The 15,540-nt window shown below is 43.2% G+C and overlaps 1 protein-coding gene across 1 annotated transcript in view; it reads right to left on the bottom strand.

Moving 5' to 3' along the window:
- Positions 1-15,540, bottom strand: part of ptprnb (protein tyrosine phosphatase receptor type Nb) — a 41,874-nt gene that overhangs the window by 15,802 nt on the left and 10,532 nt on the right. Inside the window, exons 3-12 of the mRNA XM_078291075.1 lie at positions 12,721-12,831; positions 11,967-12,072; positions 10,202-10,349; positions 8,964-9,405; positions 8,048-8,182; positions 7,600-7,634; positions 7,175-7,419; positions 6,151-6,237; positions 3,359-3,438; positions 2,577-2,641 (exon numbers count right to left, since the gene is read on the bottom strand). Coding sequence (XP_078147201.1) covers positions 2,577-2,641; positions 3,359-3,438; positions 6,151-6,237; positions 7,175-7,419; positions 7,600-7,634; positions 8,048-8,182; positions 8,964-9,405; positions 10,202-10,349; positions 11,967-12,072; positions 12,721-12,831 — 1,454 coding nt within the window. The remainder of the gene's footprint in view (positions 1-2,576; positions 2,642-3,358; positions 3,439-6,150; positions 6,238-7,174; positions 7,420-7,599; positions 7,635-8,047; positions 8,183-8,963; positions 9,406-10,201; positions 10,350-11,966; positions 12,073-12,720; positions 12,832-15,540) is intronic.

Below are 15,540 nucleotides of genomic sequence, written 5' to 3'. Positions count from 1 at the left end.
CTCCTTGATCTCTCCTTCTTTTTCCTCTCCTCTCCTCTTTCACTCTTCCCCTTGGATGAATTGTCTGTCTTGACCTCCAGACCTCCGCCTTCCTCTCCGTGGGCCCCAGGAATGTGAGGCGCTCTGTGTGTGTGTGTGTGTGTGTGTGTGTGTGTGTGTGTGTGTGTGTGTGTGTACATGTGTGTGTGTGTGTGTGTGTGTGTGTGTGTGTATGTGTGTGTGTGTGTGTGTGTGTGTGTGGTATTTGGGGCTATAGAGCCTATCTGAGAGACATTAGGGTTTGGGCTGGGAGGGGAAGGGGCACTTCACCTGCTATTATGAAGGGGCCCCAGTGGGGTAGTGTGTGTGTGTGTGTGTGTGTGTGTGTGTGAGGAGATAAAGACGGAGGGAGAGGTAAAAGAAGGAACAGGATGAAGAAAATGGATGACCTACATAAAGGCTTGACCACTGCTGCTTCACTGTTTTAGAGGGAAACAGGCTGCAATAACAATTATCACACATTTATAATAAAAACAGATACAGATTTCCTCACAATTATTTAGCTATTATTCTTCCATGAGCTAAATTACTTTTGTTTCTTTTTATTTATAAGGGCTAAAGCCACAGCCAAGTTGGTTCATTTCATTAAAGGCACTCATAAAAGGCGTACAACATAAAATAGACCAATAAACTTTCCTTAAAATACATGCAGAAGTTGTCACCATATCTATAAAATAACTGTTGAAATCCCTATAATACATTTTAGAAGGATACTAAACAAATATCATGCAGCTACTATTCGTCAAAAATACAGCAAATTCACAGAATATCCTTTAGTGATTCCATAGGAGATTAAAAACTACCATTAAGCACAATAATGTCATTAAAAACTCACTATTAAGTACCTAAAATACACTATAGCCTATGTCCCTATAGGAATATGATAGGAATACTATAGACATATTATAGGTGATAAAAAAAGGCAATAAGTAAGATATAAATTCACTATAGAGTAGCCTACAGACACAGTGTAAATCCCAATAGAAATATTATAGGAATAGCCTACTATTGGGAACCATAACGCGTTCATCTCTAACAAATTCAACAACTCCATTCAGTAATATTCATCTGTAACCGTTTGCTCCGTTAGCTGCTGAAATGGAAATTATACATGAATAATAAAGAAATAATGAGGCGATTATAGTCTTTATCTTCACTCACCTAACGCACGATGCAGACCGAGCCTTCTTTGCGTCGTATATCGTACATTTTTACAACGTAATTACGCTGCTGGATTCACATACATTCAGTAGCATGTAAAACACCAGTGTCAAGTTGGCACGAGTTAAAGGAAAGTAGACTTCCGGTGACTACTTTCAAAATAAAAGCATAATTGAGGAACACGTGAAAATAAAGTACCAAAAGAATAAAGTAGACAAAGAATATATTTAAGGAGAAATCTTTTTTGTAACTTAAGCTATCAAATATTATTTTTTTAGTCTTAAATTCACCCATCCATAAGGAACTATTTCATTCCATTAACACAATACAATCCCATTAGCTATTTTACAGCTACAGCGTCATTTTATCTATTTAATGTAATGATTCAACTGAGTATTTTGTTATGATTTTTCAGTTCAGGTTAGTTCACTTTATTGTCCACGAGGGAACTTCAGTCTGCAGCAAGGCACAATAAAAACACAATGACAACACAGACACAACACAAATACAAAAAAAAAGAAAAGACAATCGATCCCAAAGCAATAAAAAAAATAATAATAAATGGCAGGAGGATGAGCAAGAAGAGCAAGAAAATATGCAAAAGTGCAAAGTGCAAATTTGTACACGCAGTGCAAATTAGTCATAGGCTATTATGGCACAAAGCAGTGTTCTCTGCAGAGTCGTTTCTTTTTGCCCTTCTGTACACAATACTAATATTCTTCCTTCCTTCCTTTTTTTTTTTTAAATAGCAATTTTCCATAAGTGACAAATGTGATGCTTTTATTTTGACGGGCCAAATCAATCGTTTAACTACCGGTGTTATTCTGTCTAACACTGTCTGGCTTGACTGACCTCTGAGCGCCTTCAGGACAGAACGACATGTGGGTCGGTTTATCAGTTAAAAAATAAAAAATAAAACAAAAAATGAAAACCACAGTTGGTTGTAACCGCAGTGAAGGGAAGACACCACAAGATAATGAAATGCCATGTTGATAATGATGTTACAATACTACTATTATTATTGTAGTAGTAGGCTAGTGGTAATAGTATAATAGCAGTAGTAGTAGTAGCAGTATGTACACTTATTAGTAGCAGTAGTAGTGGTGACAGTATGAGTATTTAGTAGCAGTAATACAATAATAATAGCATTAATAGCACAAAAAGATTAGGATTATAGAGATATTGCTGATTGCACCCACTGACCCCCAACACACACACACACACACACAGACCTTTTCTTCATTTCCACCATCATCTTGCTCATCCCATCTCATCATAACTTCACCTACTAACTGCTATGAGACGATCAACTTCCTTCATGTTTCGTGGGTCAAACTCCCACATCAGCACCCAGCCAGGCCCAACACAGCACCCACCTCTCCAACTCCGCTCTGCAGGATCTTCAGGCCCGTCTCAGACTCCAGGAAGTTCTTCTCTCCAACTGGGTGAATAAAGACGCACAACAATAATAGTGAGTGACAAAAAACATTAAAAAAAATAGAAAGAAATTCCCAAAGAAATTCACTCTTTCACCCACCTCCCTTTGTCCTTTAACACCCAAGCCAGGTTTATACGTACTGTTATATATCATCAATCTGTGATGTTCAGTTATTTTGTGATGGAGGGTTGTAAATTTACTTTTTTGGTGAACCCACTTTCCCTCAACCTGCCTCGTCTACTTCTACTGCAGTCAGTGATTTCCTACATTTCCCAGAATGCCTTTCGATGCCCCCCAGAAAACAGGCCTGAACTTGTTGCATTCAGCTGTGGGTTATACATGAAGGTGAAGAGAGTGATAGCGATATTTCTCCAGTCAAGAAAAGCCACGCTCCATACTCAAACCCCAACCCGTCTCTCTGCCGCATTGCATTCTGGTCTCTCTCCTGCTCCTGTGGGTGGAGAAACTGGTCTCTCTCCTCTTCTACGATGGGTTTCTCCCTGTATGATTGTTGAACGTCTCTCGGTGCAAAATGGCGGCTCTAGAAAGAAGCCCTCGCTCTTTGATTCTGAGGGACTGACACCAAAACCTGACGTTTACCGCTGATGTTTTAGATCGCTGAAACATTTTCTGATATCAAACTCCGCTATCAAAGCTGTTTTTTTTTAAGTGCTCAACTGTTGTAGGGTGGATTTTTCCGTGGATAGTTACGAGACGTACCGGCTTTCCCAGCCACATCTTCGGCCGTCAGGTTCCGGGAGTTCGGTCGGATGCGGAAGGTCAGCGCCGGCCCGACCACACTGCAGACGAAACACACAAGAGTACCAGAGAAACATGAGTCATACAGCCTGCTGTGGTAGAGCGGGAGAAATCACTGGCTGCTTGTAACGTTGGTGATCTAAGAACTGAAGCTTATTTTAGAAACCTGGGAATTTAACCTTAAACTTTCTGCTGGGTAAGAGCAACAGCTAAATGTCTAAAATGTAAAATATGAATGAGATAGTGGGACAGGGGGAAGGTTAGGGGATGCTGGCATGGGCAAACCACACCCCACATCATGACTGGGTGTTTTATCCCCCCTGCAAGGCATTATGGGGGATGGAGGCTAGTTGTTGTTGCTTTCTGGCCAAGCCGCAACACGTCAATTTTCACCTAAAACGGGGATTATGAACCTATGGAGAGAGATTGGACTCAAAACTATTGACAAATTTGTGTATAATGATCCATAAATAAGAGAAACATTACAAATGTGTTTTACTGTCCACAAACATATCTCTCCAAACCAAAAAAATAAAAGAGGGAAGTCTCAAACTTGCGTCACTGAATGTGCGCATGTCACTTGATCCACAAATGCAGATTCAACACATTTGTGATGTTTCTCTTATTTATGGATCATTACACACAAATTCATCAATAGTTTTGAGTCCAATTTCTCTCCATATAAACTTAACTGGAACAGGGAGGCAAAGAAAAATTCCGATTTTTGAAGACACAGAGATTTTTTTGACTTTGCATCTTGGCCAGGAAGTGAAAACCGACATAGGTTTTCACTTTTGGGGTCAAAGGTCAGAGGTCGTTGGAAAGCAAGAGATTAGGCCGGGCAGGAAGGAGGATATGCAGAGTTGAGAGGGAAGACAGCGGCAGTGCAGAGAATCCTTTTCACAAAATCACCACACTATGCTTCTCAACCACACTACACACCTTAATGCACCGTACAGCTAGTAGCTTTCACAATTCACCAGCTACACTTAACAGTCAACAAACACTGTATGCAGAAGGAGGACCGAACAAGGGGGGCAAAGGTCAGAAGACATCTGAGGCAGCAATGTTCCACTTTTGTAGGAAGTTCGTATTGTCCCATGATGAAATCAGGGGAGGGACAATCGCTCAAACCCCGGTCCATCCAGCCGCAGAATATCTCAGACGGCACTGCTTGGATTTTGACGAAACTTTGGGGATTAATGTGTGTCATTACTATGTTCCAGTGTTTTTATAAACTGCGCTGATTGGCCTAAAGGGGGCGGGACAACATGCTTACTTGTTTTGTTATTTTTAGCATAGATACCCCTGTAGGATGTCATGAATGGAAAACAACTGTATCTGTTTGTTAACTGTCCACACTAACCTGATGTCACACAAATACATGGAATGAACATGACTTGTTTACACCAAATTACGTAGGAGGAGACACGTAGGAGGAGACACGTAGGAGGAGACACGTAGGAGGAGACACGTAGGAGGAGACACGTAGAAGGAGACACGTAGGAGGAGACACGTAGGAGGAGACACGTAGAAGGAGACACGTAGGAGGAGATACGTAGGAGGAGATACGCAGAAGGAGACACGTAGAAGGAGACACGCAGAAGGAGACACGCAGAAGGAGACACGTAGGAGGAGACACGTAGGAGGAGATACGCAGAAGGAGACACGTAGAAGGAGATACGTAGGAGGAGATACGCAGAAGGAGACACGTAGAAGGAGACACGCAGAAGGAGACACGCAGAAGGAGACACGTAGGAGGAGACACGTAGGAGGAGACACGTAGGAGGAGACACGTAGGAGGAGATACGCAGAAGGAGACACGTAGAAGGAGACACGTAGAAGGAGACAAGTAGGAGGAGACACGTAGAAGGAGACACGTAGGAGGAGACACGCAGAAGGAGACACGTAGAAGGAGACACGTAGGAGGAGACACGTAGGAGGAGATACGCAGAAGGAGACACGCAGAAGGAGACACGCAGAAGGAGACACGTAGGAGGAGACACGTAGGAGGAGACACGTAGGAGGAGACACGTAGGAGGAGATACGCAGAAGGAGACACGTAGAAGGAGACACGTAGAAGGAGACAAGTAGGAGGAGACACGTAGAAGGAGACACGTAGGAGGAGACACGCAGAAGGAGACACGTAGAAGGAGACACGTAGGAGGAGACACGTAGGAGGAGACACGTAGAAGGAGACACGTAGGAGGAGACACGTAGGAGGAGACACGTAGAAGGAGACACGCAGAAGGAGACACGCAGGAGGAGACACGTAGAAGGAGACACGTAGGAGGAGATACGCAGAAGGAGACACGTAGAAGGAGACACGTAGAAGGAGACACGTAGGAGGAGACACGTTTTGTCACAGAATCCAGTTCATGGTGGAGGAACGTAATTTTTTACATAATTCGTGTTCACAGCAGGTAAATCTGCATTTCAGACTTTGTGCTCGTTTCACCACGTGATCTCGTTTCACCACGTGATCTCGTTTTGTGAAATCACGTTGCTCCACACATCAGTCGCTCAGCAGAACCGGACGTCCGGTGATTAGTTGATCATGTTGCTCGCAGCGTGGAAGGACGGTACGATGGAAGCCAAGCAAGTAAACCACAGCGAAATATAGCCTTCAACCATATGCTCTGCTGGGAGAGGGGGGGGGGCGGGCGGCAGGGGCGAGCAGGTTGGGGGGTTTTCGGGTGGGGGCGGGGTGGAGGGGGAGGAGCTTCTGACCGCCGCTCTGCCCTTCGTCCTACCTGATGTTGATGAAGGAGCCGGTGGAGAGGCGGATCCTCTCTGCCAGGAGCTGCAGCAGTCGCACCCCGTCGTTCAGACTGAGGGGGCTGCAGGGAAACACACACATTCATACACACACACTAACACACACACACATATATGCAGGCGCTCAGGCGGGCAGACGCACACACAGGCACACTGTCGCTCAAAAATAGTATTCAGGACCTTGAAAAAAGAATAAGAAAGGAACTCCGACTTTGACGAAGAGCAGTTCTTGGTCGATACGCGTTGGTTGCTGTTTTTATTATGCAGCCACTATAATAAAGGCTTTTTACATGCTGTGGTTTTTCTTTGGGGGAATTCATTCATTTACTTCCTCATATGTACCTTAGAATATATTTTTTAGTATTCAGTACCTTCAAATAATTGTTGGTTACTTGCCAAAGCGGCTGGTAGAGTAGAAAAGATCACCAGCTGCAGCCAAAATTTAACAGAATTTGGTTGGTGGTAACTGCTACTGGCAATTTTCCACGTTTATTAGTGATAAAGTTTAACAAACAAACAAATTAATGCAAAAATCAATGCATTGTTAAAGAGTAACTAAACCCCAAACCCAAATCTGTGGTTAAAAGTAGGGTACTGAACTGGTCATCTGCTATTGGCTGATCTTTGGTGCCAGATGATGTCACCTTTTATAGAGTACCTACAGGTGTGTTTAGTTCCTCTTTAAATAATTTTGCAGCAGAGGAAAATGTGCAAAAAGTCGAGGGGGAAGGATACTTTGTTGAGCGACACACACACACACACTCACACACTCATATACTCACACCCAGACACTCCTACACACACACCTCTCTGTCTCTGTCTCACTCTCCACTGTTATCCTCTTTCACTCTCTTGCACACACACACACACACACTCCAATCTCTCACTACATGAAAAGACGTAAAAAAAAAACTGCACATCCATGACTTGACGCCACATTCACTCACACACATGTAGACGCTGTGTTTGATGGAAACGTGTGCAGGAGGATGAGTTTACCTTTGGTTGGTGACGATGTAGCCGTACTCCTCCTCTGCTTTGACGGCAGCCGGCTCCTTCTCTCCCAGTCTCTCCTCCTTCGCGGCGGCGGCGGGGGTTTTCTCCTTCTGGATGGGAGCTGGAAGGGCCTCCGGTTTAGGGGACTTGAGCGCAGGGGGCGGGGCTTCAGGGGCGGCGGCCGGACCGGAGGACACGTCCCCCGCCGGAGCCTTGTCCGTCTTGAATGTCATTGTACCTTCTGCAATCTGAGGGCGAGACGAAAGAAGGCATTAGAAACACGCTGAGCCACTACTGATTCATTATAATGCAATTTCTGACTATTTTTTAATGATGAATACGTGTCTGAGGAGAGTTTGAGCCACAATGTCCAGACACAAGGAAAGGCTGTGATCTTTTTTCCGAAAAAATAAACATTACATCCTCACCTTCTTTCGTGCGCCAGCATTGTTCTGGAATTTATCTGAATGATAAAGACAAAAACATGTATATCGTCATCACTACTTCAATCAAGCAGGTGTTCAAATATAGAGCCACACCAATAAATATTGTACGGATTTTTTTTAAAATAAAACAAAAACAGTCAAATGATGTATTGTTGTTTACATTCTAGTGAGCCAATAGCGTTGCTGGAAAGATCTGTGTCTCAGAAATAAACATAATTCTGTACAGACTTTGTTGTCATTGAACCTTTATTTATCACATCATCTTGTGGTTTTATTGAATCCTGAACCCCATATCGCGTATCGAATCGTATCGTGAGATAAGCAGATCGCCCCATCCCTACTAACTGGTTGGGTAGACAAGAGGTCACAACAACCGATAGCTCCGCCCCCTGGTGATGATGTCATGGTGATGCGACCTGTAAAAGCCGACCTTTGGCGGAGTAGGAGCTGTCCAGCTGCAGCTGCTTCAGAGCGGCCGGCAGGTTGTCCCGCTGCTCGGGGGACAAATCCTTCATGTCCAGACCGTAGTGATCCAGCAGCAGAGCCAGCCTCTGCAGCGAGCGCTCTGCACACACAACAGAGTAGAGTAGAGTAGAGTAGAGTAGAGTAGAGTAGAACAGAATAGAATAGAATAGAAGATTTTAAGTCTTGTGCCTGTCTAAAAACTTCATATTTTGCACAAATTAATGACTTTTTTATTGTACTATAAGGAGATATTGGCTGAATAGAATAGAATAGAATAGAATAGAATAGAATAGATGTTCATGCTCGCAATTATTGATTCAACTGTCTGAACTTAGGATCTTAAGTCTCATGCCTGTCTAAAAACGTACATATTTTGCACAAATTAGTGACTTTCTTATTGGACTATGAGGAGATATTGACTGAATAGAATAGAATAGAATAGAATAGAATAGAACAGAATAGATGTCCATGCTCACAAGTATTGATTCAACTGTCTGATCTTGGGATCTTATGTCTAATGCCTGTCTAAAAACTTCATATTTTGCACAAATTAGTGACTTTTTCTTATTGGACTATATGCAGATATTGACTCCCTGTCTAGTTTTATCAACTTTATTGTCCCTTATGGGACAATAAAGTTCTACAATAAAGCGATCAAATCTTTTTGTTTTTTCTCTGTGGAAGCTGGTAACGGTCACCTGTCAATCAAACAGTGTGGACATGAAAAAAAAGAATTAAAATGAAAATGAATTGAGAATGACAGTAAAGGTGATTATGAGAGTAATGACCAAGGGGAATTTCTGGGGATAAGGAAACATTTTGTGGTTCTGTGATAATATAATACAACTTGAAAAGCATCAAACTCAAACTTTAACTCTCACCGTCCAGCCCTGCCAGCGAATCGTAGTCGTTCTGCTTCTCCTTCTTCTCCTCCTGCTCCTCCTGCTGCTGCTTGCTTCCCTGGGCCTGCTGGGAAATGTAGTCCTCGCCGTAGTCCAGCGGGAAGTCCAGCTCCGGGAAGAAAGAAGAGGAGGAGGAGGACGATGAGGAAGAGGAAGAAGAGGAAGCGGGGAGACCTGCAGCTGCTGCTACTGCCCCCCTGTGGCGGGACAGGGAGGAGGAAGATGAAGAAGAGGAGGAGGAGGAGGAGGGGGAGGAAGAGGAGGAGAGGTAGAGGGACACCAGGTCCTGGAGGAGCTGGCGGTCCCGGTCCAGAGGGTTTCCCCTGGATCCGGAGCGGGGAGAGGAGGCGAGGAGGGGGAAGGGCCGGTTGTCGTCCAGGGAGTTGAGGGAGCGCTCCTCTTCCTCCTGGTAGCCGTACTGCTGCTGCAACAACACACACACACACACACACACACACACACACACACACACACACATTACAGGACAAAAACCGAAAGTAAGTTTGTCAGGAATGAATTCACATTGGTGCACATGTTTTTAAAATCATACAATGGGATTTAAAGGGGATTTCAAGGGGCAATGGGGAAGATTTCTGCTGCCCGAGACTTCCTGGTAAAATAAAAGTTAAATAAATAAAATGAAGTGATCATCATACACCATACAGTATATCTGCTGGGGGTTGATAGGATTGTAGATCAATACCAATGACTCTGCGATTACTTGGCCAGGTGCCAAGAATGTGGTCTTTATCATGCCAAAAAATTACATAAAGAATGTTCTTCTTGTCAGTGTGGAAAAGCCTCTGAAACAGCATTTAGACCGTCATTAGTCTGGGTCTCAGTCATTTTTTTTTCTCTATTGTCCAATCAGATCGATGGAGAGGCGGGACTTCTCCGGAAACTATACGAAATATATTGATACAACCACGATACGATGTAATAAATAAGTCTGACTGTGCAGAATTCTGTTTATTTCTGAGACACAGGCATTGGCAACAATTTAAAAACGTCATTACAAAGTGACAATAATATAATTTGGATGGAGAGCTTGTGAAACTGTGATGGTCAAGCGTCTCCTTTGTGATTACTACAGCAGAATAAAATGGAGCTATAATATCGCGATTCATTTTTCTGCCCCACGATACGTATTGTCACATTTTGAATTTCGACATATCGCCCCATCCCTACTGTATTCTGTCCACAGTGTGTGTTCCCACCTGGCGGTAGGTGTAGGGGTCCAGCAGGGGCGTCTGCATGTGCACGGAGGAGCGGGGGGGGTCCAGCACCATGTAGTCCAGGTACTGCTGCATCAGCTCGGGGTCGGCCGCCTCCTCCGCCCCCCGGACCCTCCCAGACCTGGAGGACCTGGGAAACGAGATGGGAGGACTAACTTTATTTTGATTGGAGGAGGATTTCTATTTCAAACTGCTGTATATACAGTAGATTCTGGGGGGAAAACATCACCTGACATTGTGTAAAATGTACAGAATCCAGTCTTTTCATAAGCCCTTTGAGGTTTTTGCGTTTTTTACATTTTTACGTTTTTCTCTTCTTTCTGTGTTTTTATTATTGTGTTTCATCACAGTTTTTATCACTTCACATGCACTTTATGTACTTGGAAATACAGTGGAAATACTTAAATAAAAGTTAAATTGAATAAAATACACTTACAGAATCATCATTTTGTCAACTGAGAATATACGTTACGTTATATATCCATTAAAAGTACCAGAATTTGCATAAATTTTGTGCCAGCAATCATTGTGTCAGGTGTCCCTTTTTTCAAATATTGGATATCTCATGACAAAGCACAAGAGCAAAAGAGTGCTACAAAAATGGTGCACAGTGTCAAAAAAGGTGCTCTTTGGTTTGGAGTGTGAAGCTGAATGAAACAAAAGAAAAATGTAAAAAGCCTTTATTTCATGGGCTCATCGAGGGACATTTAAAAACACTTAAAACACTCCATGGCGTTTCGCCATCGGCCTTCATCAAGGAGATCCAAACAATTCATGTTCAAAATGGCTGCTCTCATTTTGGATGGAAACTCCTTATGTATGTAAGTAGAGTTGCACAGAGACTGAACTATGGGTACAATTTTCCCCACAAGGAAAACAAGAAAGTTTTAAAGCTTTTAAGTAGAATGAGTGTGTCAGATATAATGAAAATGTTTGAATTTTATTTTTTTCAGTTTTTTAGATTGCGTCTTTGCTCAGTACTGTCTAAGTGTATAGCAGAACATTGTTGTGTGTCTTCAGGCTTGTTTTGTTGCTTTTATATTACAGCATTTCTGTTGAGAAAAGTGCTTTACAAATATGGTTATTATCCTAACTACAACTTCTGAGGTTAGTTCTCTTTCGGAAAACAAGCTCAAATTGCTTCTTTAGGGAAATGCTGTGTGATCGCAGCTTGCAGTTTCAAATGAAATATGCAAATATCCAGATTTTTTTTTTTGCCTTTATTTCTCCAGTGAAGGTTGAGCACCAATTTATCTCCCACTTCACACATTTGGATTTACAGTTACACACATAAACATTCCCCCGTTCCCAGGTGGCACGTCGCTGTTGTCAAGTGGAAACCTCTTAGCATTTTAAACTTCCGTCCCAACTCTAATTTTATTCACTTTATTTTAATATAAGCTTATAATTGCATGATTGTTTTATTGATCCGTTTTAATGTTTTACTGATTGTCCATTTATTTTATCTCCTGTGAAGCACCTTGAGATTTTGTTGTATTTTAATAGAGTGCTATATAAATAAAATTCATTATTATTATTATTATTATTAACTCCAGTTTTGGTGACTTTTTAGTTTTAACTCCAATTGAAGAATTATATGCTTCTCTATGGGTTGAGAAAATCTTTCAAAACCCCATTTGGATAAACTAAAAAAAGCTTTTCTTAGTTTCTATTTTGGAGATACAAGGTTTTCTTTCCACCCGACACCAGAGGCGATGATGTGTAAATTCAAAATGAGTTTTCTTACTGTTTTGGCGACTTCTCGTACAGTTTGGAGGACGGGCCGATGTGAGGAACGTGACTCAGCTCTCGGCCAATGATAAGCTGGGTGATGTCATCCTGCCAGGTCAGGCCTGCACAGCCATTGGGCGACAGAAATGTCAGTCATGATTGTAAAAAAACAAATAAATACGTTTCTACCTTTATTCCCTGGATAAACTTGTAATGTTGGTGAAAAGCAATTAAAGCTCATTTTCAGGACGGAGCGTCAGCAAAATGCCTAAAATGTAAATGTCAAATGTAAATATTTAATGATGACAACTGACAAGACTGACCTTTTCAGCCCCTGTTTCCATGGTAACATAAGAACATTAAGTGAATGTGAATATCAGTGTTGAGAGGCGTTATCTTTACTGCCAAACAAACACACCCTGAACTTTCTGTCAGTGACTAGTTAACATACTTGCTGAACTATGAATATAGTTTTATCAGGGCAGGCATGCACACACATACACACACACACACACACACACACACACACACATACACACAAGCTCTGGCTATATATATCTTAGAGTCTGAGATATGCTTATTTTAGTGCTTATCTTGGTTCTGCTGTTTGTAATAAAGGACTTTCTGATGAACCTTTTTGTTAAAATCTCTTTATAGATAAATTTACTTGGCTGTTTATAGTTGCGCCTCCTTCATGTAACCCTTTTTGTGCTGGGAAAAACGTATTTCTCTGACTTGTCGCGCGCAGAGCTAGTTATCTGGCGGCTCACCTTGCATCATCAGCTCTCTTAGGACGTCCTGCAGCTTGTGCAGGACGGGGACAGACACCCGGAACTGGACCGGCTCCTGGTGAGGAGGCAGGCACTGACCGAACAGCCCGTCTGCAGGAGAGAGGAGAGTTCAGCTTCACCGCTGTGCACACACACACACTCACACACACACACACACTCACACACACACTCGAGAAAAACACACATACATATATATATATACACATACACACAAATAACACACACACATATACAGACAAACCATATACACAAGCATAGACCTTACACACACAAGCCATATACATACAGTAAGTATACACACACACACACACACACACACAAACCACATATACAAGCATTCACACACGCTCAAACCACACACACACACACACACACAAGCATACACACATACACACACATGCAAATCCATGCACATGAGTGTGAGCATACACACACTTGCACATAAGACAGACGGACACACACACACACACACACACACACAAGCATACACAAATATACAAGTATACACACACACACATACGCAAACCCAACCCTTGCATATGAGTCAGAGACACACACACACACACACACACACAAGCATGCACACATACAAAAAACATATATATAGCATATAGAAACACACACAAACAGACACACACACACACACACACACACACACACACACACACACAATGCGCTGGTGTGTGTAACTGGAGAGTGAGTGGGTCTCGGTGAGTCATCACCTCTTTCTCTCTCCATCTCTCATCAAACACACACACACACGAGGGAGACACACAGTCGTCAGGCAAGTGATGTCACTGTTGTCATAGAGACGGTGAGGGCGAGCCGCGATTGGCCGAGAGCGGCTGACGGAGGGAGACCTTGTTTACGTTGCACTCTCTCTCTTTCTCTCTCTCTTTTTCTCTTTGTTTCTGTCGCTCTCACTCTCTCTCTTTTCTCTCTTACTATTTTTCTTTCTCTCTTTCACACTATCTCTCTTTTTCTCTCCCTCTTTTCCTCTCTTCATCTCTCTCTCTCTCTTTTTCTCCTCTTCTGATGAGACACAGAGACAAACGTCTCATCTTACACTAGGCACGCACACACACTCACACACACACACACACACACACACACTCACACACACACACACACACACTCACACGCACACATTTCAACAGAATTACAGACACACGTCAGCCTCGCTTATGTACTTGACACGCATGAATTTTCACACTCATATTCAAACACCCAGGCGTTTCTACCCATGCACACACACACACACACACACACACACTTGCATTACCTTAATGAAATTATAATTTACCCAGGATTGTTTCTGCCATACAGCCGACTACCTGTTACTCTCTCTCTCTCTCTCTCTCTCTCTCTCTCTCTCTTCTCTCACACACACTTATCTTGCAATTAGGCACACACACACACAAATGCACCCACATGACCACCCCCCCCCCCCCCCCCCCCCTAAACTCTTTACATCATGCACGATCAAACCCGCTGCATCCCACCGGCAAGCCCTCCTCTCTACTTCTCTGAACGCGCCTCCTGTTCCCCAAAATGTTCTCCCGTCTGAAAACAGGGAACAAAACATCCTCGACGGACAGAGAAACACGCCGGCATCAATAATGCAGTCGTCTCTGCGGGCTGAGCCATACACACACACACACACACACACACACACACACTTGTAATGACATCCCCATCGTGTTTGAACAGGCAGGATGGAAGCAGGAAAGCCACCATGGGCGCTGTGGGATTACAAGACCCCACAAAGGAAAGGAAGGGCCTTGACAGCCAGCGAGCGCGTGACATAAACACTCAGCCAGGATGACAGTTTGATGAAGAGGAGACATGACAGCAGCCCGCTGTGGTTGTTTACTATCGTTGCTTTGTGCCGTGTTCACGCCGAGCGGCCAAAACCACGGTGAATGCTGAAGCCAATAAGGAAGGGGCGGCAGGCGGCGATTCCTCTAACGGCCGCTAGAGGTAAAAAGACTCCAAACCGCCCAACTCCATGCAAGTCAATGGGACCACAGCCCAACTTCTCACTCAAAATATAAAGTCAATACATATTTTCGATGAGATTATGGTCTCAGTAGCTAATTTCACTTCTTCTAATGTGTGTCCTTTCTAAATAATTGTGTCATTAACAGATATAATGGATATAAAACAGGGTTGTTTTCCTAGCGATCGACAGGTCGCCGATTACGGACCAATAGCAGGCGGAGCTGTGGCTCTGCAGACGACCTTCAGCCTCACTTTGGCTGCGCTGGCTCCAGAAAATGTCAGCATGGCGGCGACTGTAAACCCGATCTCCAGGTTTCAAAACGGCCCTTCGGAAACCTGTGGGTGACGTCTACACTCACTACATCCATCTTTTTTTTACAGTTGGTTCACGCCATGTCGGGTTTACCGTAAATACAAGCCGCCAACTGGGAAAAAACGTTCACGCCTCTTTTTCCGATAACACCTGAATGCAGCATTATTCTACGGAGGCCATTTTGAATTTAAGTCACACTTGGGGTGGGAAACTGTACCTGAAAGATTGGCATGTTACTTCAACACATAAGAGACTAAAGATAGACCTAACAGTCATCAAATCAGCAAACAATCTCAGGAACAGCAACTGCAACAACTGCTTGAAATATATTATCTTAAAATGTTAATATATTTATATCCCTCTGGACTCTTGAGATCCATTCATTTCGAATACATTTTCCAGTGGGGAATCTGTGAAATGATAAATGTTTGGAGTTTCCCACCCCAAGTGCGACTTAAAATTTTTAAGTATCTGCTGTGAGAATA

The sequence above is a fragment of the Centroberyx gerrardi genome, chromosome 21 (assembly GCF_048128805.1).
Source record: "Centroberyx gerrardi isolate f3 chromosome 21, fCenGer3.hap1.cur.20231027, whole genome shotgun sequence".
NCBI classification, from domain to species: domain Eukaryota; kingdom Metazoa; phylum Chordata; class Actinopteri; order Beryciformes; family Berycidae; genus Centroberyx; species Centroberyx gerrardi.
This window is presented reverse-complemented; position numbering and strand designations above follow the sequence as displayed.